General features: G+C 48.8%; 1 protein-coding gene across 6 annotated transcripts in view; it reads right to left on the reverse strand.

The window, feature by feature from the left end:
- The window catches only part of BCAS3 (BCAS3 microtubule associated cell migration factor), a 576,417-nt gene that overhangs the window by 21,856 nt on the left and 533,722 nt on the right, over positions 1–20,839 (reverse strand). For all 6 annotated transcript variants that reach the window (XM_022552784.3, XM_089900965.1, XM_089900966.1 and 3 more), the window contains one exon: positions 899–1,066. In XM_022552784.3, coding sequence (XP_022408492.1) covers positions 899–1,066 — 168 coding nt within the window. The remainder of the gene's footprint in view (positions 1–898; positions 1,067–20,839) is intronic.

Below are 20,839 nucleotides of genomic sequence, written 5' to 3' on the forward strand. Positions count from 1 at the left end.
AGGCTTGAGGGGACTCAGGCAAGCAAGAGTGAGAAGGCCTGCGGCCAGGATTTGCTCCATCCCCAAACAAAGTTCCTGTTGACCTCAGAACACTGGCAAGAGGCCTGTGGGGCGGTCTTCCTCAGGGATAAAAGCCGGGCTAGAGCTGGCACTAACAGCACAGATGTCTAGAAGGAAGGGGTACTTTAGAAAAAAGGAGAGGCAGAAAAAAAAAAAAAAGAAAAAAGGAGAGGCAGGCTGTACTGTAATTCTGCAAAGATGGAAGGGTTGTGGGCTTTCCTAAGTGCACACGTGTGTGTGTGTGTGTGTACACCTGCTTGCCTGGGGCAGGGCTTACCCATCATCTAAGGATGTCCCTGCTCTGTGGATGTGAGAAGCTACCCCAGGCCCCAGTTGCTGCACCGTCTCAGAGACAAGAGTACAGAGGCAAAAGGCAGTGTGAGAAAAAGCTGTCTGGGGGATCACACCAGCCTTGCCTGCTGCATCCTTGCTCCCTCCCCGGCTGGCAGGGACCACTGATACTCTCCAATCTATAAAGCCTGCAGCAGGGCAGAAGAAGGTGTGCTGCCTCAGTGTTCAGTGCTCAAGGGCTGCTGAAACCTTAGGGACACCAAGGCTGTCCCTTCCCCTGGAGAAGGTGTCCTTCTGGGAGCCACCTAGACAGTACAATTGTGTAACCACAGCATGTTCGTATGCAACAGTCCATGTAGGAGGGGTCGTTTCCCTGGGAACCCCCCTCTGCACTGGGTTTCCCAATATCAGAAACTTCCAAAATGGATGGCAGAGTACTAACTAAAGAAACAAACGGTGAAAACACACCCTCTCCCACCAGAGGAGCTCCATACCCACAGGAGCTATTCACGACCAAGCCAGGCTAGGAGTGTGAGGCCACCCTTACCTGTTCCGGATCCCACCACGTCCCGGCTCGGTGACTCGGCCATGGCATCGGCCAGCCGCTCCCGCAGGCCCTCCTCCGTGTGCTCCATGGAGGCCATGTGCCGTAGCCCGAAGCCCTCCGGCCAGCTCCCACACACCTCCAGCAGGGTCACGCTCCGGTCGAAGGTACCTGCAGCGCACAAGGGACATCTGACGCTGAGTCACCTTGCAGAGAGCGGGCCGTTCTCTATGTCTGCTCACCGCCAACTCCCCGCCCTGCCCAGGGTCCATTTTAGCCCTTCCACAGGACGGATGAAGGAGGGAATGCCATGAAACATGGATGTGCAGGGCAGAACGAGACCACTCATGCCACCAGATCAGAGCATGTAGACCTCCGCGGCGTTGGGCTAGTGGTTTTTGAACTGTTTTCTTTTTCTGTTATTGTTGCATGGCTTGTAGGATCCTTGTTCCCCCACCAGGGATTGAAACCGGGCCCTCAGCAGTGAAAGCACAGAGTCCTAACCACTGGGCCGCCAGGGAACTCCCCCGAACTGTTTTCTGAGGACCTACAGGGTTCTCTGAAGTCTTCAGGGACTGCTTCAAGATCTAGGTCAAGGGTAGGAAACTTCTTTCCCAGGTTCAAGCAAACTGCCCTTCCCACTTGTCTCTGTTTGAGGCAATAGGGCTTCGCCTAAAGATTCTTTTTTTTTTTTTTTTTTTTTGCGGTACGCGGGCCTCTCACTGTTGTGGCCTCTCCTGTTGCGCGGAGCACAGGCTCCGGACGCGCAGGCTCAGCGGCCATGGCTCACGGGCCCAGCTGCTCCGCGGCATGTGGGATCTTCCCGGACCGGGGCACGAACCTGTGTCCCCTGCATCGGCAGGTGGACCCTCAACAACTGCGCCACCAGGGAAGCCCTAAAGATTCATTTTTAAAAGGGGTTACATAGCTTAAATTTTTTTTAAAAAAAGCATTCTAAGTCACTATATCCTATCACCTATACCAAATGTCCTCAGAAAGGTTATGTTCCAAGATCCAACGGCAAGTTTGTGGCAGGCTTGGTTCAAGAACTCAGATCTTCCGATGGCTCAGTCTAGAACTCATTCTACTCCACCGCATACAGTCCCCCAGCTGCCCCAGGACATGTGCACCACTGGGGCACCATTTTCAGGACGGCAGCATGAGACTTGGGTGATAGCACCTTCAGCAAAGACCTTTCCTCGATCTGAAGCTGCTTCCCAATTCCAAAAAGTACACGGTGCTCTGCTGAATGCCAAGATTAGATTTTACATGCAAGATCACTTCAAAGGCTAAATTTAAATTATTCTCCTTTATTATACAGCAAGTCTCCTGTGAAAGCTTATTTCATCCACTCTCTCTTGGAAGGAGATTATAGTCATGCTCTGTTGCTTTAAGCACATACCATTTCCCCAGCGATTAGGTAACTGAATCCACTGCATTTATTGGGCTTGGTTCCTGCCAGCACCAGGAAGATGGGGAAAAAATGCAAATGCCAATGTTTCCCAAAGTTAAAAGTACACCACCACACACTCTTTTTATCAGGTCTTGCTTCTCCTCTTTGATCAGCCGTCAGAAACTATCTTCCCTCGGCAGTCAGGACTGAGCAGCGTCAGGGCACACTCTCTGCCAATGACAGGTGGTAATAGAGAGGGTGCGAGCCCCAGCCCCGGCAGGCGGCCCTGCCTCTGATAATGGCCAAAGCACTGAGGTGATAACCGTTCGTAAACACTCCGACAGTCGGTGACTCCATACATCAGCAAAGAGGGCCAGATAATCCTGAGCTCTCCTGACCAGACAAAGGCCCCTGGCCAGCCCGCTGGGATTTCTATGTGTGGCAAGGGTCACTCCTGGTTCCTGGATGTCATCAGCCAAGTTTGGCTTTGATTTATCTCTTGCCTAACTGGAGGGTAGATTCCTGGTGCCGGGGTAATGGGCAGCGTCTATAAATGCATCTCCCCAAGAAGAGGCCCACCTTGGGAGTGGGTTGCTGGGGATCAGCCTGTCAGGTGGGACTCAGGGACGGGGAGCTGCCCTATACCACCTTCTCTCTCCATCAGGTAGGGTCAGGCGGTGGGTCTGGGGAGCCAGGTGCTGGGCAGTGGGGGAGAGGTGCTCTGAGTGTCAGCCCTCTAAGGGCCTGGGCTGTGCTAGTGTTGCCCTAGAGCCCACACTCAACCGGCATCAGCCACGACTCAAAGGTGCCCAGTCCCCAAGGACACACAAGGAATGAAGACACACAGTGGACTGTTGATTCCAGTGCCCACTCACTAAGTGATGTGAGGCAAGTCCCTCCATCTCCTTTTTCCATCTCTGAAGTACAGCTAGTAACTCTTTGCCCTGTCTCAAAGGAGGGAAGAGATTAAGTGAGGTTCCTGCCGGGAGTCTGAGTTCTCCTCTAGCGCCACCCTACTCTTAGTTGACAAGATCAAGAGCTACAGCACCAGCGTTCCTGGTCTGCCTGGGGTCTGCCTGGGAAGTCTATGCTTAGTAATTTCCAGAACAGGAGATCAACAATAAAATGTGGGCACTCCTCCACCCTGTGCGCTCAGGGCTGGGGCGGCAACTTTTTTTTTTTCTTCTTATGGACAGAGATGTCCCAGAGCCTGGGGAAGGGAAGAGAATGATCTCAATTCACAGGAGCAGGGTGCCTGCCTCTAGAAAGGCGCTCAGTCAAGGGTTGTACGTACTGTGTTTAGAGGTCAGGGCAGGTAAGCTGACAGCAGGGCCAAGAGATGTATCAGAAGCCAAAGCAGGAAGAAAACGAAACAATCCAGCAAGATGTTATGGCAAGAAGTGTGCAGGTAAGAGGCCCGGTCCATGAGAGAGGGTAAAGGCCAGAGGAGTACGTAATATTGTAAGGGACAGAGTGACAGTATACAGGAGAAAAGGATCATGAGCTAGTGTTTTAGTGGAGAATGGAAACAGAAACACAGGCTCTAACACATATTACTTGTATGCGTATAGCTCTGGGCAATCCCTTTACCTTTCTGAGCCTCTGATTCCTCATCCATAAAAACGGAAAAACAATGCAATCTTATAGGGGTGTTATGGGGTTTGCATTAGATAAATAGCATATAGTGAGTGCTCTGCACATAAGGGGTAATGCTCGTGTATATGTTAATAATAACAAATATGTACAACTTTATACCACTTGAAGCGTCATCATAAATGTTGACTATCACAGTGATCCTGAAAGGCAAGATGGGTACCACTCCAATTTATGGGAGAGGAGCTGGAAGCTCAGAGAGATTCAGTGGCTTGCTCAAAGTCTCTAAGTGACAGATCTGGAACACAAGCTCCTAACTCTCACCTTGGAGATCATTCTATCAGCTGCATCTGGAGCTGCATCTGGAGAACTGGAGAACTGTTATAGGGAGAAATCACCTCTATCTTTCCTAACTTGTTCTGAGAACTCCTGTCACCTTCAACCACGGCCTTTTAAAAATCTTTCCCACACCCAACCGGCCCAAGTTTCTTGGAGTATCCTGGTAACGTCGATGAGTCATCCTGTCTGTTAGATGGCACACAGGAGAAAAGAAAAATTGATAGAAGATCTAATCTGTTCTCTCTTAGCACGGGTACTGCGAGGAAGCTGTGAGTAGGAGGCTGGGGATACAAAAAGTGCTCAGCAAAGGAGCATTTGATCATTTCGACAGTCCTGAGAGGTCACAGAGAGCACGCAATCAGTGGTCCTGCTTGCAGTGCTAGAGGGAGTCCCAGCAGAGGCCCAGTGATGCCCCCCTTCCTGTCCATCCTTCCACCCCTGCCAGTGCAGATGAGGGCAGCAAAGGAGCTCACGGGGTCTCCTCGTCTTGGAGGGAGAAAAGGGCTGCAGGTGTGTGCGTGTGCCAGCAGGGGCTGGGGTTAGAGGCTAAGCCCTTGGAGAGTGAGGTCACCTCTGGGCTCTTAGGCAACTGCGCATCTTGTCAGCGTGATCGGCACCACTATCATTCATCTGGCCAGCCTAGAGACACTCCATCAGATGGGCTGGCCCTTTGAGCCCCATTACGGGGGAAAGGGTCAGTTTCAAGAGGGAGAAGACACTTAGTGCAGGCTGCTTGCAAAGCACAAAGTATATGTACTTAGCAACAAAGATCTTTAGCTGAAGCAATGCTCTGCTGTTTACCAAGCCCTCTCACGTTTATGATTTCGGTTAACTCACACATTCATCAAATATGGATTAGTGTCCACTGTGATATGAGTCAAGCCCCGTGCGGAGGGATGGGAATACAAAGTGAGAAAGAAAAAAAAAAAAAGCTCAAGGTCCACAAAACTCTGGGAAGCAGCAATGGTCACCATTTTACAGATCTGCATTTTTCTGAGACTGAGGGACGTGAGACAACTTAAGGTCACCGGTCCTAAGTGCGACAGTCTTCCCATGATGCTCCCTGGGGACCCCTTCCTTCAGGGCTGCCTGCCACCCCGCTATTCTCTGAATATATTTTCTAAGATTCAGTTCAGGTCTCATTGGCTCAACAAAACCTTGTTATAATGATAATCTAAGTTATCATGAGCACTCTTCTACAAAGTCTGACTGTATGCGAAGTTCTTCACCTCTTGGGATGAAGCTGGTGAAAGCTATAAACTTACCCCCAAAATGTGTATTGGCAAACATGAAATGATACGAACAGTTTCAGGGTGTTGAGGGATGCCTCCGAAGCCCATCCTCAGATCCCAGGTTAGTGAGGTCAGTGTCCTGGTGTTCTCCCCACACTGCCTTCTATGATTCTCATGATCTGCTCTTCAACCTAGTTTAGAAGCTGCTTTAGGGCATGGATTCCTCCACAAGCCATAAGTCTGTAATAAGCACCGGACTTTGCGCATTGTGCTTGCTCCAAACATGTTTATTGACTGATTATGAACATCTGAGAAATCTGACAGTCACTCTGGAGTCAGTACCCTTTGGGTGCATTGTCCCAGAGACTAAACATCTAGGGCCAGGGCTGGGAGGCGGAGATGGAGGAAAGCAGGAAACAGAGCTAAAATTAAATAAGAGGAAGGAGACAAATTGTAAGTGAGCAGAAAACAATGTTGCAATATCATTCTACTACCCCCTGGAGACTTATTTTACGGTGAGATTCTGGGAATTGGAAGAACCCAAACAATCTGCCTTGGATGACACAGAGAGCCAGGTTCATACAGGTGAGCTTCCCGAATCCTGCTTCCCAGCTTGGCATCCTGCATTACACTCTCTCCCCAGAGGAGAAATGGGTCAGGTTCTCGGGTTTCACAAACGCATTAAAGGCATGCCATGACAGCTGGTGAGCCAGCAAGCTCCAGGGGGAGGTGAGTGGCACACGTGCTCTGTCTTTTGTGCACCACTGTCAAGGGGCAGGGAAGCCCAGCGGTGGAGGCAGCATGGGGGAGGTGGGATGTTCCTCTGAGCTGATAGTGTCTAATCACACCCTCGCTGTTTAGGAGATTGTGGCTCAGCCTCTGCTTTGCATCCATTAGATTCAGCCCAGGGTTTGGATGCTGATGAGAGCCTGTTGATCAGATTTCCAGCCACCAGGGAGGCCAGGTACCAAGAGCAAAACTTGTCATTAAACAACGCTCTTCAAGACAGAAGCCTTCCTGGGTGAGAGTTTGTGATGATAATGATGTCCAAGATAACTAAGAAATGATCCCAGGCATGATGAGCGCGGCCACTGGAGAGTGTCCCCACCTGATCTGCAAACTAGGTCACCAAACTGAGCTTGAGACTGGTGCTTTCTCTGTGCTTATATGAACAGGTTGCTTCATATAAGCACAGGCTGAGGACATTAGCTTTGTGGTTATTAGATGTGGCCACAGGCATGTTTCACTGTCTCAACATGTGCTATGTCATGGCTAACAGACATGGGAGAAGGAGGCCGAGAGCATATGAGGACCCCATCTGTCCCTCTCAATCCTTTACGTTGGTTCCCAAGATAACCGTAACCCACATCCACAAACGTAGTACAGAGCAAAGAGGCCTAGACCCCAGCAATCTTTTATGACTCCGACTATCTAATGCTCACCAAGCTTGTGACCATGTACCATGTTTGTCCCATAGTCATCCATTTGGCTGCGGGGTTTAGATTTGGTGGTTAGGTAATTAAAGGATCTACTATTCCAGTTCAGAAGTAAACTTAGCAATAGAAAGGAAAGGTACCAGCAAAGTACAGAAACACCCTTAGCTAATGGTGGCAAGCGAGGAGATGCTGGCGAGCCAGATGTGGTGATGCCACATCTGTCCTCACAGGCCCTCGGGGCCACTAGTGGGAAGGAATTAGTCATTGTTCATCAGAGGTCCATGAACAGACTACCATGTGGGGCATGTCAAAGGCACCTGAGACAGGGAAGAGAAATTCAACAGTAACTGAGACACTAAGAGTTTATGTGCTATTTAAAATAGTCATTTTGACAACGATTTTAACTGCAATATATGATCACAACTCATACTTTAAAGCTTAGGATATAGATTACAAATCCAGACATCCAGGCTATAATTGGAATTCTCCCATTAACTTTTCTGGTTACTCTAGGTCTTAATTTCCCCACTTACCACATGGAGAATAAATGAGCAACTCTCATTAAGGGGTTTGCTAATATTTTCAATGTAATGAACAGTAATACACTAGCAGAGCAACGGTGACATGATGTTTGAGGTTCCTAGGGTATCCAAGGGTACCAAATTTCATTTTCTATGAACCAGTTCCATAATCAAGCAGCCACCCTGTAAAGGAGTCTTGGCTGGAAGAAGCAAGGAAGGATTCTCTCGTGGAGACTTTGGTGGAAGCGTGATGCTGCTGACACCTTGATTTTGAACTTCTGGCCCCCAGAAATATGAGAGAATAAATTTCTGTTGTTCTAAGTTACCAAGTTTGTAGTAATTTGTTACGGCAGCCCTAGGAAAATGATACACCTATAAAACAGGGAAATGAATGTTTGCCTTCCAGGGCTGTCACGAGCATCTGATCAGATAGGACATGAAAGAGTGCTTTGTAAAACTGCACGGGGCCACTCCAACATAGAGGACTACCCCAGGGCTCTGTGAGCAGCTCTTCTTAGGGGCAGTGGGATTCTGTGACAGGCTTAGAAAGTGAGTAGGGACACCTCTAGGCCAGAAGACAAGCAGCTTGAGGAGGATACTGGGTGGGAAAAAGTCACATCAGCTCCCAATCTGGGCAACTCCATCGTGAAAGCTGAGTGGTTCTGTGTCATTACATAGCCAGAGCCTTTGATAGGGAGTTACAGCATCTACGTTGGGTATGTATCCTCCACTTCTCTGAGGATGACTGCAGAGGGTCCAGGAGAGCAGGGGAGGTGGTGTCTTAGCTCTGAGGTCAGGTCCCTCACATCCCCTGATCTCCCCACATCAGAGGGTGGGGATAGGACATTTCTGTTCCCTAAATTCTTTAATGAATAAACAGAATCGTACTCAACACAGGTAAGGATGAAATGAAATAGACTGTTGCTAATGGGAATATTATTGTTATAAACTATCTAAAGGGCAATTTGGCAATATGTATAAAGAGCCTTTTAAAAACATGAAAGGCCACTTCTAGGAACCTAACCCAACCTAACCCTAAGCTAAGATGCCAACAACCTTCATGCATAAAGATGCTTGTCGCTACTTGAATGCAGCCTTACAATAGGGTATTTGTTAAGTAAATTATGCTTCATAATGGCAGTAGAATATTAGGTAGTCTTGAAAAATGATACTTATAGCAGGAGAAATTCTATAAGAGATGATGTCAAATTATTTGGGATTAACAGGCATACACTATTATATATAAAACAGATAAACAACAAGGACCTACTGTATAGCACAGGGAACTCTGCTCAGTATCTTGTAATAATCTACAATGGAAAAGAATCTGAAAAAGAATACATGTGTATATATAAAAATATGTAAATTTATATATACCTAAATATAAATATATATATATATATATATAACTGAATCACTTTGCTGTACACCTGAAACATTGTAAATGAGCTATACTTCAATTTTTAAAAAAATAAAACACAATTGTACAGTTAGTATTACCGAACAATGTAAAGAAAGCATTAAAAAAAAAACATTTTAGGGCTTCCCTGGTGGCGCAGTGGTTGAGGGTCCGCCTGCTGATGCAGGGGATGCGGGTTCGTGCCCCGGTCCGGGAAGATCCCACATGCCGCGGGGCGGCTGGGCCCGTGAGCCATGGCCGCTGAGCCTGTGTGTCCGGAGCCGGTGCTCCGCAACGGGAGGGGCCACAACAGTGAGAGGCCCGCGTACCGCAACAAACAAACAAACAAACAAAAACATTTTAAAAGAGTCATGACAAAATGTTATTAACCATGGTTGCCTCTGGGCAGTTGGGTTATATGGAACTCTCCTGTTACTTTAAACCTTTCTATTTGTTTCTTGTAACTTCCATAATCAGCATAAAGCAAACCAACAAATACTAAGAAAAAATTGGAGAGAAAAAATGCCTATGGCAGAAACAGTCATGCTTGGACCTGGATCACAGGTGAGCCTGTGAAAAGCATTGGAGGGGAAGCCCTGACTCTGCTGAGTTGACTCCTTTGCCAAGCTCTGTGCTTGACTCAGCCAGGGCAGGTGAGCCTGTGGCTCCAGGGCCCATATCTGACTTTTCTCCCAGTGGCCGTGGTTGGCTGCATGCGATGTTGACCCATCCCTGTGTACATTTGGCATATTTCTTATTAATTCATATCAGGAATGTGCACCAACTTGTGTGTGAAAAATGGCAGAAACAATTCCACCTCTGTACAAATTTCATACATCAGATCAGAAAGGGCAGGTAGAGCAACTCTGGAAGGAGCCGATTTTTACATCAAGTCCTTTTACCTGTCACCTTTGTCCCCACCCTGCCCTGCCTCCCACACTCCCACTATCCTTTGGATAAACAGGACACAGCTTCCTAGGAGATACCCTTCCATGACTGTCAAGGAAGGTCTGAGCCCCTCGCACATCATTAGGAGGTCACTGAGCAGGGCCCTGCCTCTTGCCTGGGAGCCCAAGAAATCAGTCATCACTGCAGGTCCCAGGGGAGTTACCACTGGCTTCACACTCAGACCAGACCCGAAGGTGCCTCAAACAGGAGAGCTTTCTGAGTCAGGTGGACATGGGCATTTCCCAGACAGGATCCCAGAGACCCTTTCCTCCTCTGCTTGAAATGTGGCACCATCAAGATTTCTCGCCGTCTAGGTGAGAAGAGAAGAATCATTTTGCAGCTAGGCTAACCCTCAGCATGCTTGGCCTGCTTCTGAGGGTGGAGAGGAAGTTTACACACAGCCCTCTGTCATAGGATTTCTATGGTAAGGCTCAGAATACACCGCAAGACAAACGGTATCCTCAGAAACCTAGCAACTCCTTGAATGGAAAAACTTCACGGAACTGTTATCTCTCCAGACAGGTAAGCGCACAAACTAGGTTTTCCAGGACAGTCCCGATTCCACATAATTAGTCCTGTGATCAGATCAGGTACCAGGAAAGGCAAGAGAACGGACATTTGTCAAGTGTCTATTTTGAGCCAGGCATAGCCACTTCACGTGCATTACCCCATAGGAATCACCCCAACAAGTCTGATGTTGGTATCAATATTCCCATTTTACAGATCAAGAAACTGAGGCAGAGAGGCCTAACAGTTTTGCTCAAGATGACAATATCAAAGGTATGGTCAGGATTCTGGTTCTAGGTTCATCTGCCTCCAAAGCCTGTACTTTCCCCATGAAAATCCAGGCTGAATTTTGATTTTGAAAATATGGCTGCAGGACCAGGAAGGGGGTTTTCAGCTCAGTCTTCCCAGTCGCGAATTATAAAGTGGTTCTTGCCATTCAGCTGTGGTGGGGTGGGGGCAGCAACCCAACTAAAACCCTGTGTTTGTCTTGAAAGAGATCACAGTGCTCCACAAATAAGCCAAATTTGAGGCTCTCAACTGAGGAGAACCTTGAAGTCTGAAACCTGGGGCTAAGATGTCCTCTGTTTTTATTAATTAAAGAAGATGTTTCAAAACCATCAGATTCATCACAACCGGATTTCAGATGTGAAACCCAGTATACACATAGACGAGCATGGCTTGCCCTTTTGGGTTATTTTCGCTCCTCCCTGAGGATCTGCATTTCCTCAGATGACAGTGCTCTGCTTCCCGGTCTGGCTGAGGTGAATGGAGGCCCAACTTTGCAGGCCTGGGCCCTGCTGGCCTCAGGAGTTTTCAAAGGCCAGAGAGGGATGAGTGGGCAAAGTGGGTCCTGCTGCCATTTGCTCCTCTAAGCCCCCGGGGGCAGTGGCTGTGGGGAAAGGGAGGGACCCACCCTGTGCCGAAGGAGGGTCCTGGATGTGCGTACGGGCCCCAGAGCTGACTGGTTTGATACCCTGCCCATTTCTGGTTTTATTATTCTGGTAGACCCCTAACTCTGTGGCCTTGAAAATGGCGCCCCCAGCTTGGGCAATAGGCGTTTCCATTTGTAATGTGTGGTCAGCCTTCTACCAATCTCTGCCATCAAAACCCATCAGTACTGACTCCACGGGGTAAACCTGAACCAGATTTTCTGCCGCAGGCATCTTGGGATGAAGATCTGGGCCTGGCCTGCCATTCTGACATGGGGTCTATTATATAACAGGATCTCTACTTTCCAGGCCCTTCCAAAGAAGTTGTTTGGCAGAGACTTGGCCTCAGGGCCTGCAAGGAGGAAGATGAAAACCAGCACTGTTTGGACAGTGCGGGACCCCCAGTGCAGCTGGGGTCCCTGGGGATGCTTTCCATCGGGCGTGGAGGTTGAGGTTGGTGGAGGACAACCCACACTAGGGAAGGCGGCGGGCGGGGAGGTCTGAGCACAAAAATGAAAGCAAGGATGTCCCTCATGTGGGGCTGTGAGTCAACTCCACTGGAGCAGGAAGTCTCTCATGAAGAATAACAGCTCACATAATTTCACAGAATCACTGCATATTTTCACACAGTTATTTCACTTTGATTCTAGGATCACAGCAATTTGTACCGTAGGCAGGACAGACACTGTCGATTCCATTTTACAGATGAGGATACTGAGGGTCAGGGAGGGTCTATGACTTGCCTCAGTCACCTTAGTTTCTTGCCTCACAGGGTAGCTGTGGAACCATCTGTGAAGGTCCTCAGTGGACAGACCAACACACTTCAGAAATATCATCGTGGCTGCCTGCGGTGCACAGAAGTGGGATCACAGCGTGGACTGGTGACCCATCTTGCTGAAAGCCTGGCTAGTGCTTTGCTTGGGTCCCTTGTCCTACAGGGACCTCCTTGACTTCTGGCCTCATTTCCTGGCCTGGCAGCCATGGGGGAGGGGGTGGGGCTCAGCCTGGTATCACTTGAATTTATCACACAAGGTGTGTTTGGGGCTTGTTCTGCACCTGAAACAGTGGGGTGCCCGGGAACTGTCATTTCCTGCCTTGACATGTCCAAGTATTTGTTTAGCCCTGGCTGGTGACACTGACTAGCCGCCCAGGCATGGAAACAAAGGAGGATGTAGGGAAAAGTTGAGCCGCTGCAGGAACACACAGGGGGGAGCACTGAGGCATAGAAATTTCACAATGAAAATAATCCCTTACACTCACACTGCCTTACCCTTCACAAGGTGCTTTCACAGGCCTTTCTCTCCTTAATCCTCACAACACCCCTAGGGAGGAAGGCAAGGCAACTATTACTAGTCCCTGTTTCACAGCTGACGAAATAAGTGCAGGGAGTTAAGTGGGGGGCAGAGCGTAGACTGGGGAACCCCATCCTGTGCTCCACACCTGTGCTACTCAAAGTGCGGGCCCCCAACCAGCAGCAGCAGGAAGCCCATTAGAAATGGAGCCTCTCAGGCCCCACCTGAGAGGTGAATGAATCAGGATCTGCGTTTAAGTCGGATCCCCAGGGGATCTGTGTGCGCAATAAAGCTGGAGACTGTTGCTGACACCGCCCTCCCCTCCCCTTGTCCTGTCCCACCAAACATTCTTAGAGTATGCTTAGAGAAGCATCTTAGAGATGCTTCTATCTACTCATTTCAAGACAAGGAAATTGGTCCAGGGAGGGGACGGGTCCTGGCCCCCGACGGCAGCAGGAATAGACAGAACCTTGATCTTGCTGATCAGTCCTGGGTCCCTTACATCCAGCTGACATTCAACTGGTATCTCCTTTGCCTTTCCATCCCCCTCCACACGCCACAGGTCAACCCTCAGACCACCCTCATCTGCCAGTCACTCAGCCTCTCCCCTTGGTTCCAGCCTTGTGCTAAGTGTTGACACAAGTTCTAAGGCCCGGGGTTAACCCTCTATGAAAGCAAACAGAGAAGTTCATACCTCGTGCTAAGTCTAGGAGCCGAGTAGAGAAGTGTGTGTGTGTGTGTGTGTGTGTGTGAGCTGGGGAGGGCCAATGCTTGGGTTGTCTCTGCCCTTTCCCCTCCAGCCTTCTTGCCTACAGGAGAAGGCTGGGGAACTCTTGCTTGCCTGTGAAGGAGATTCTGCTTAGGCTTTGTAAGATGCCCACTTCATTAGTTAAGTGTGAAAATGTCCAAAAAACTGTGTTAATCTGCTTATGATTTCCCCTCCACTCACTGTCTGGCACCTGGGTAAAGTGATTCGTATGCCGTGGCTGGAGCTCGGGGCCAGGATTTCCCCTCCTTTTCCTCCGCTTCTGCTCCACTGGGGCCAATCAGGATGTTATTCATTTCCCTAGTTGAGAAGCAAGTTCAAAAAGTTCAAAAAGTTCAAAAAGTTCAAAAAGCCTCCTCTACCCCTTCCCTGTGTAAGCAATGCCAATCCCTCCCACGAGGAGGAAGCGACATATTTTGTTTCTGCTACACTCACGCAAAGAGCAGGTTTACAGAGTTAGCCCAGAACGAGTGTGTTCGTGTGTTTGCTGAAACCTATCTTTTTATCTTTGGACCTAGGGTACACAGTGAACTAGAGGAAGAGCAGAGTCATCCATAAGGAGGGAGAGAGAGAGAGAGAGAGAGAGAGAGAGAGAAAGCCAAGGCGCCAAGAGGCCCTTAGGAGGGGCCTGGACACCTCCTGTTACCATGTCAGACAGACACGGCGGCCCTGTCATCTAACCGTGAGTTAGAGCTAACAGCTGAACGGAAGAATTAATTTCTCATTGTGCTTCATCTGAGTTTTAGAAATGCCTTCAGGGTAGAAAAGTTACTAGAATAGCTTTCTCATATGTCTCAGACTGTTAAAAAAAAAAAAAAAGGTAAATAAAAACCAAGTCATCTTTCTTATATAAATACCTACCAAACAACTCAATGAACTTGCAAACTCACCAAAACCCTCCCAGGCAAGTCATTAATGAAGAGGCCTGGATATGAGCTCTATCATCATCTTCTAATGTAGGAGGTGTCTCTCCTGCTCTCAAGAGTCAAGATGGGTGGTGGTACATCCCAGACTGGGTGAACCACCCCTCCTTCTCCTACCCCTGCCCGTGGTGTCTATCTTCAAGGCCCGAGTTGCTTGTACCCTTTGAATCTAGCAGCAATCTCTTCTCTTCACCTTATATCTTATTTTTTAAAGCATTGTGAGATGGGGCTGGGGGTCAGATCCTTTAGACAGACAAGGTTCTTATAAGGTCGATGAATTCTGCTGGTAGAAAGAGTACGTGGGTAAGAGTGGGAAAGTAAATACTAGCTTTGACTCTGGTCTGTTGTGTGTGACCTTGTGCAGGTCACTCAGCCTCCAGGCACGTCAGTTTTCTCTACTGGAAAAGAGCAATAATAATGCTAGCTATTCTGGCTAGTTATTCGTAATTCTCAAAGTTATGTGAAGATTCAAATGACAGGGTACGGGATAGAAGCTTCAAGATTACGATGTGTAATCTGCATGCAAAGTACTGATTTTGCCCTGAGAAGCCAGATGGCCCTAGGCTGGTGCTTTCACCACTTCCCTCCAGCTCCTTTGAGACATAAGGAGGATGTCTAAATGGTGTGGCTTCCTGTGGCATGGGAACATCCACATAGCTTAGCTCACTGCTCATTTCTAAACCGGGAATGTGAAAGTCACCAGTAACGTCTTTACTGTAGCTTTCGTGTTGCACAAGATCCTCCACTGCTGCCCTCCAGGATCAAACAGGCTCCCCCCGAAGTTGTTCTGATGTCCCAGAGATACCTGAGAGCCAAGAGCCTGCAGCACAGATCTTGCCACATAATAGGTGCCCAGTAAATATTTATTGAATGAATGGATGAAAGAACAAGACTTCGTTATCTTTCAGTCTGAAGTATGTACGTGTCATGGGTATGAAGGGAGCTCCTAAGGGCATTTCTCAGCCACCCTCCTACCTCCAGGCAGCATCAGTCTTTCATTTTAAAATAACTACAAAAAGAAGAGGTCCCCACGCTCCTTAGAGGGACACTCCCGAGTTCTCTACCTCAGCAGGTACCTTCTGCCTGCAATATTAGCATAAGTCTAATTAATATCTCTATTTATCCTGGAAAGATAATGTCCCAAAGCCAATTGCTTAGGAAAGATGATCTATCTTGACTATTCATTAAAGACAATGTTTGAATTTTATAGATTTGCAATTTCACACAAGGGGTGCAGGCCCTCTGAACAACTTCTATGCCTAATAAATACCTATGGTAGAGTCAAAGGCCTTATTTACAAAGACACTCCTGAGAATAGATGTTTTAAACATACTTCATGAATTTCACCGCTGGGACAGTGAGTGGTCTTAGCTCCTAAACATACAAATGAGTAGAGTCAGCTCCTGCCATGGCAGTAACTTTAAAATGTCTTCTTTGTCTACACGTGGTGTCTCTTCCAAACTACTTTAATAGTCAGCTTTTTAACATATGGTGGGTTTTTTTGTTTTTTGTTTTTTTCATGCTGGATTACATTTAGTTCCATTATTCCACAAAGTGGAATAGGCAATGAGACTGTCTACACCAGAGGGCAGTGAGGGTGTTCCAGTCTAAACGCTTTCAGAGAAGTAGCGCTAGATCAATTATCTGTCTAAACGCAGGATTTCCATTGGATTCCCGAATACTCAGACAGTTGTTCAAAAACTCTCCATTAGATCAGTGGGTTAGCATTTCCATTTCCACACATTTGAGGAGTTCTACCAGTCACAGTGGCTCATAACTAACTCCAGGGGTTCTCCAGAGCCTTAGGTCAGAATTTGTGTGTAGGGTGGGAGGGTGGAGGTATGGCTGGTGGAGTCACAAAGAGCCCCCAGGTTATGATGGAAGAACCTTCGGTCTGGAGCATCATTCTCAGACTTCCCTAATGAGAAGAATCACCAGGGTGCTTATTGAAGAACAGATTCTCAGGCCCGTCTCCAAGGTGTCCTAATAATAGAGTGGTTCTGGGATAGCGTCTGATTCTGACCTGGGAATTTTGGGAACCACGGCTCTAGAGCAGCCGGTGCTCAAATCTAGTCTTAAGAATCTCTCAAGATTGAAAAAGCATGTGACTGTCCCCCCATGACCGTGGTAGCTCAGTTACAACCATGTGGCAACTCAGATGCTATAAAGGAAAGCTGAGTGCATCGGGAAGTTGCAGACTGCTCCCACTCTTTCCCAGTTTCCTCTGATTCTCCTCCTCCCTCTCTGACCGCCCCAAAGCCTCTCCCAAGGCCTTGCTTGGCCCCTTCTGCTTCTCAAATGTTGGTGCTTCTAAGGGTTTCACCCTTAACCCTCCTCCTTCTCTGCACACTGCGCCTGGGTGAGCTTATCTGCTCTTAGTCACAACTATCATGGACATGCGACTTGACTTCCAAACTGCACTTCTAACTCGGTTCTCTCTTGGCCGCCAGGGCCATTTGTGTCAGACTAAACACGTTCCCCAGGCACCTCCAAGTCATGTCCAAAACCAATCCATTACCTTACAGCTCCAAAGTGTGTTCCTCCTTCTCTAGTCCCTAAACCAATGGCCACACTGTCTTCTTGGTACCCTCTGCCAGACCCCTGCTTTGCCTCATCCCATTCCCAGAGCCAGCTGGTCAGGAAGTCCGGTGGATCTGACGTCTCAAACTCTTTTTTTAAAAATAAATAAATAATTTTTGGGGGCTGCACCGCGAGGCTTGCGGGATCTTGGTTCCCTGACCAGGGATTGAACCTGGGCCCCAACAGCGGAAGCACCAAGTCCTAACCACTGGATCGCCAGGGAATTCCCTTCTTAAACCCTCTTGAGTCTGTCTCCTACTCCACAGCCACTGAGTTCAGTTCTCACAGGGTCATTCCAACAACTTGACACTGGTCTTCCCGCTGCTCAGTAGACCTTCCCCCTTCTTTTCATTCTTCTTAGTGCCACCAGACTGATCCTCTCTACAATGCAAATCTGAATGTCTGCCTCATGTAGCCTCAGTATAAAGCCCAATCTCCTTAGCACCACCGTCATCACCTGGCCCTGGCCGGCTCTCCACGCTCTACACACCATACTCGCCCTGGCGCTTTGCCCACTGTGCCATTGAATCTGCGGCTCCCTCTGCCTGGGATGTTCTTCCCTGGCTAAGTCCTATTTATCCTTGAAGACTCAGATCAGCTGGGGAGTCTAGCACTCTCCTTCTGGGTCTGATTCAGGTTTTCCAGCAGGCGCCACAGCACCCTGGGCTTCCCTTCCCGAGAGCCCACATGTAGTCAATTCCACAACAGACCCTTACTGGGGGTCTATTATGGTCCAGCTACTGTGCTGAGTGCTGGGAGTTTTGGTAAAGGTGACAGGCTACAGGAAAGAACAATAAAGTATTTTCTGGTCTATCTTCTCACTAGACTGTACGTTCCTGGAGGGCAGCATCTGCTGCTTCTTTTTTTTTTTTGGCTGCGTTGGGTCTTCGTGGCTGCACGTGGGCTTTCTCCAGTTGTGGCATGCGGGCTTCTTATTGCAGTGGCTTCTCTTGTTGCGGAGCACGGGCTCTAGGCGCACGGGCTTCAGTAGTTGTGGCTCGTGGGTTCTAGAGCGCAGGTTCAGTAGTTGTGGCGCATGGGCTTAGTTGCTCCGCGGCATGTGGGATCTTCCTGGACCAGGGCTCAAACCCGTGTCCCCCGTGTTGGCAAGCGGATTCTTAACCATTGCGCCACCAGGGAAGCCATTCTTTTTAAAAAAGATCTCTGTATCCTAAACGCACAGCACGGTGCCTCAGTTCCTGGCACCCAGCAGGAAGGAAAGAGGGAGGGAAGAAACTGAGGCTGTTTAACCTGGAGAAGAGGTTCAGAGAGCTGAGATTCTAGAACTCAAACATTTGAAGAGCAGTTTTACAGAAAAGGGAATAGACGTGTGTGTGTGTGTGTGTGTGCGTGTGTGTGTGTGTGTGTGTCTGTCTGTCTGTCTCACCAGGGGGCAAAACAGGACACAGAGGGAGAAGACAACACGCTGCCGTGTCTCAGACCAGCACGAGGAGAGGTGCCGCCTGCAGCTGACACGACACGAGGCTCGGCCCCAGCCTGAGCTCCTCCGGGAAGCCCTCCTGGAGTCACCTGCAGGGAACGGTCCTCCCGCTGCATCCCCACAGCACACGCACACCCTCCGTGGTGGGACTGTGGCCAAGTGAGCTGTTTCCATGCCTTTCAACAGCACTGTGAGTGTTTTGTCTTATTTTTGTATTCAGAGCCCAACAGAGGTAGAATGGGAAATGGTGAAAGGCTCAGACTTTTAGGGCCCTTCTTCTGTCATTTATAATAGTTGTATAAGTTGGGGAACTTAGTTACCTCTCCTGGTTCAACTTATACATCTATAAAATGGGAATAATTAAAATAGTAAGGCTTAAACAAATGTGCCTTATACACAATAAATGCTTAAAGGGACCACTATCCCACCGATTGTCACAACGACCCTGCATTATTCCGTTCTTCTGAGAAGTTCTTCTGTTTCAGAAAGAAGCTGAGGTATAAAGACACTCTGTACTAGGCCACAGAGCTAGACCTCGGGGCCAGGATTTGAGACATCTCATACAGTATTCCTTTCAGGCATTACAAAAACACTTTCTCCCTGATTTTTCAATCATACTAAAATGATCTGACAATAAAAGGAAGTACAGTCTTCTCCAAGGGAATGCAAATATTCTTTGTGAATGACATCACCTCTTCCAAAGGAATTGTCTTACCCAGCGGGGGAGAAGCTCAGAGCTCACACAGTCTCTAGAATAGGGCTCCACATCCTCGTCACTGGACTCTACAGACCAAAGCAACAATCCCTCTACTTCAAAGAGGACTGTGGTGTTACACCCCCGTCACCTTCTCAACAATTCCTGCCAAATGCTGAGAAAGTGTGGCGCTCAGGTGCCCGATCAAACCAACCTCCTTGGCCTCGCGATTCACCAACCTCCACACACCAGTGACCTTCCCCTTCATTCCAGCCATTCGCTCACCTGGATCTTGCAATTGGCCCTTCTAGTATTTGAAGCAAGAAACCCCACATTTTGATCGTGAAACTTCCTATTTGTCTCTCCCTCACACGTCCTCATTTCTACCAATGATGATTTTCAACTTCACTGAGACTGCCAGCCTCTGGAGCCCTCCACAATATCCCAAGCCACCAGCTCCCTCCTGGTGGCACTTCTTCACCATCCATCCCAGCTCACAGGTCCAAGAACACTCTCGCCGAGCCCCCGTCACCCCCCACTCCTGGTCTATCCGCCCCTCCCGCTTTGCCAGACGCATCAGGGATGGTCCAGGCAACCATCGAACTCCTCTGCTCCTGGGCTGCTGAGCTGTGCTGGAGAAAAACCATACACTTGGGTCAACTGGCGCCATGACAAATTTATCAGCCAGGCCCTCCCTGTTCCTCAATCTTTTTTTTTTTTTTTTTTTCCCATTTGTTCCTGGTCAGTTCCCTCCTGTATTTTCCCCCTCTTCTCAAGCTCCCCAAACCTGTCACAACTCTCTCCCTCGTTCTCAGCAGATGACCTGCCAACTCACTGCCTTTGGGATTTCCTTTTTAGTTCTTTCTTTTAAAGATTCAAAAGTCCATGCATCTTAAAAGCAACCTGGTATAGGAGCGACAAGCCCAAAACACAGCCCCTGAAGAATCGTCCAGCCAGCCAGTCAGGCAGAGTAGAAGCGGAGTCTCCTCCGGAACGAGAAAGCGGGAGCGGGGGGTGTCGGCTGGGAACAAGAGAACCGCTCTTCCCGCCTTTCCTTTCCCACTGAATACGTTCTGGAGAGTTTTTCACTTTGCCCTTGTCACTTCTATTCTTCCTCAGCAGGCTGGTGCTGTGTGAGGCTGAGTGCCATCCTAAGGTGGAAGGAAATATGATGACAGCAGGCGGGTGAGCCCCTGCCCCAGGCGGACGGTTTATAATCCAGATTACCCTGTGGTGCCTCCAAATGAGAAGGGACATAGCAGTAATCATTCCTGAGAGATTTGTGTGCACGTGTGCGCGCGTGCGTGTGTGTGTATCCATTTCAGAGTCATCCCAGGAGTCAGAAAATACCTGTCCACAGTGGCAGACAAGGGGCTAGAATGTTGCCTCAACTGCTTGCCACGGTGGCCAAGTTCCTTGATGACCTGGCCCTGCTCACTCCTCCAGACTCATCGTTCCCCCCGCTCCCTTGTCCCTTGTGTTAAGCATAATGAAATTCTTCTTCTTCCTCCAGTGGACGGCTCCCTCTCCTCTGGGCCTTCACATCTTCCCCCTGATGACAGCTTAAACAGAGCTTCTTCTGAGCCTTCCCTGACCCTCTATAGGTTAGCTCCAATGCCCCTCCTGTGTGCTCCCACAGCAGAGACCCCTGAACCTACCTTATCACACACACTCCATGGGCACTGCTGGTTTGTCTGTTTTCCCTCCTACAGTATAAGCCCACGAGGGTGGAGAGATCATCCGTCTTGCTCTTTACCGTATCCTCAAAACTTAGGGTCCACATTCCTAACGTCTTGATACCGATCCCTGAGAATCAAGGGTTTTAGAGGATAACAGAACACTAATATCAGTGCACAGAGGGAAGAAAGTCCCAGTGGAAATAACGCTGGGCCTAAAGGGGGAACCAGTCTCAACCAGAAGACCCAGAGTCGACCGTTGCTCGTTTCATGGT

Source organism: Delphinapterus leucas, chromosome 19, assembly GCF_059928025.1.
Source record: "Delphinapterus leucas isolate spDelLeu-1000000601 "Yukka" chromosome 19, BTC_Dleu_Yukka2, whole genome shotgun sequence".
Taxonomy (NCBI): domain Eukaryota; kingdom Metazoa; phylum Chordata; class Mammalia; order Artiodactyla; family Monodontidae; genus Delphinapterus; species Delphinapterus leucas.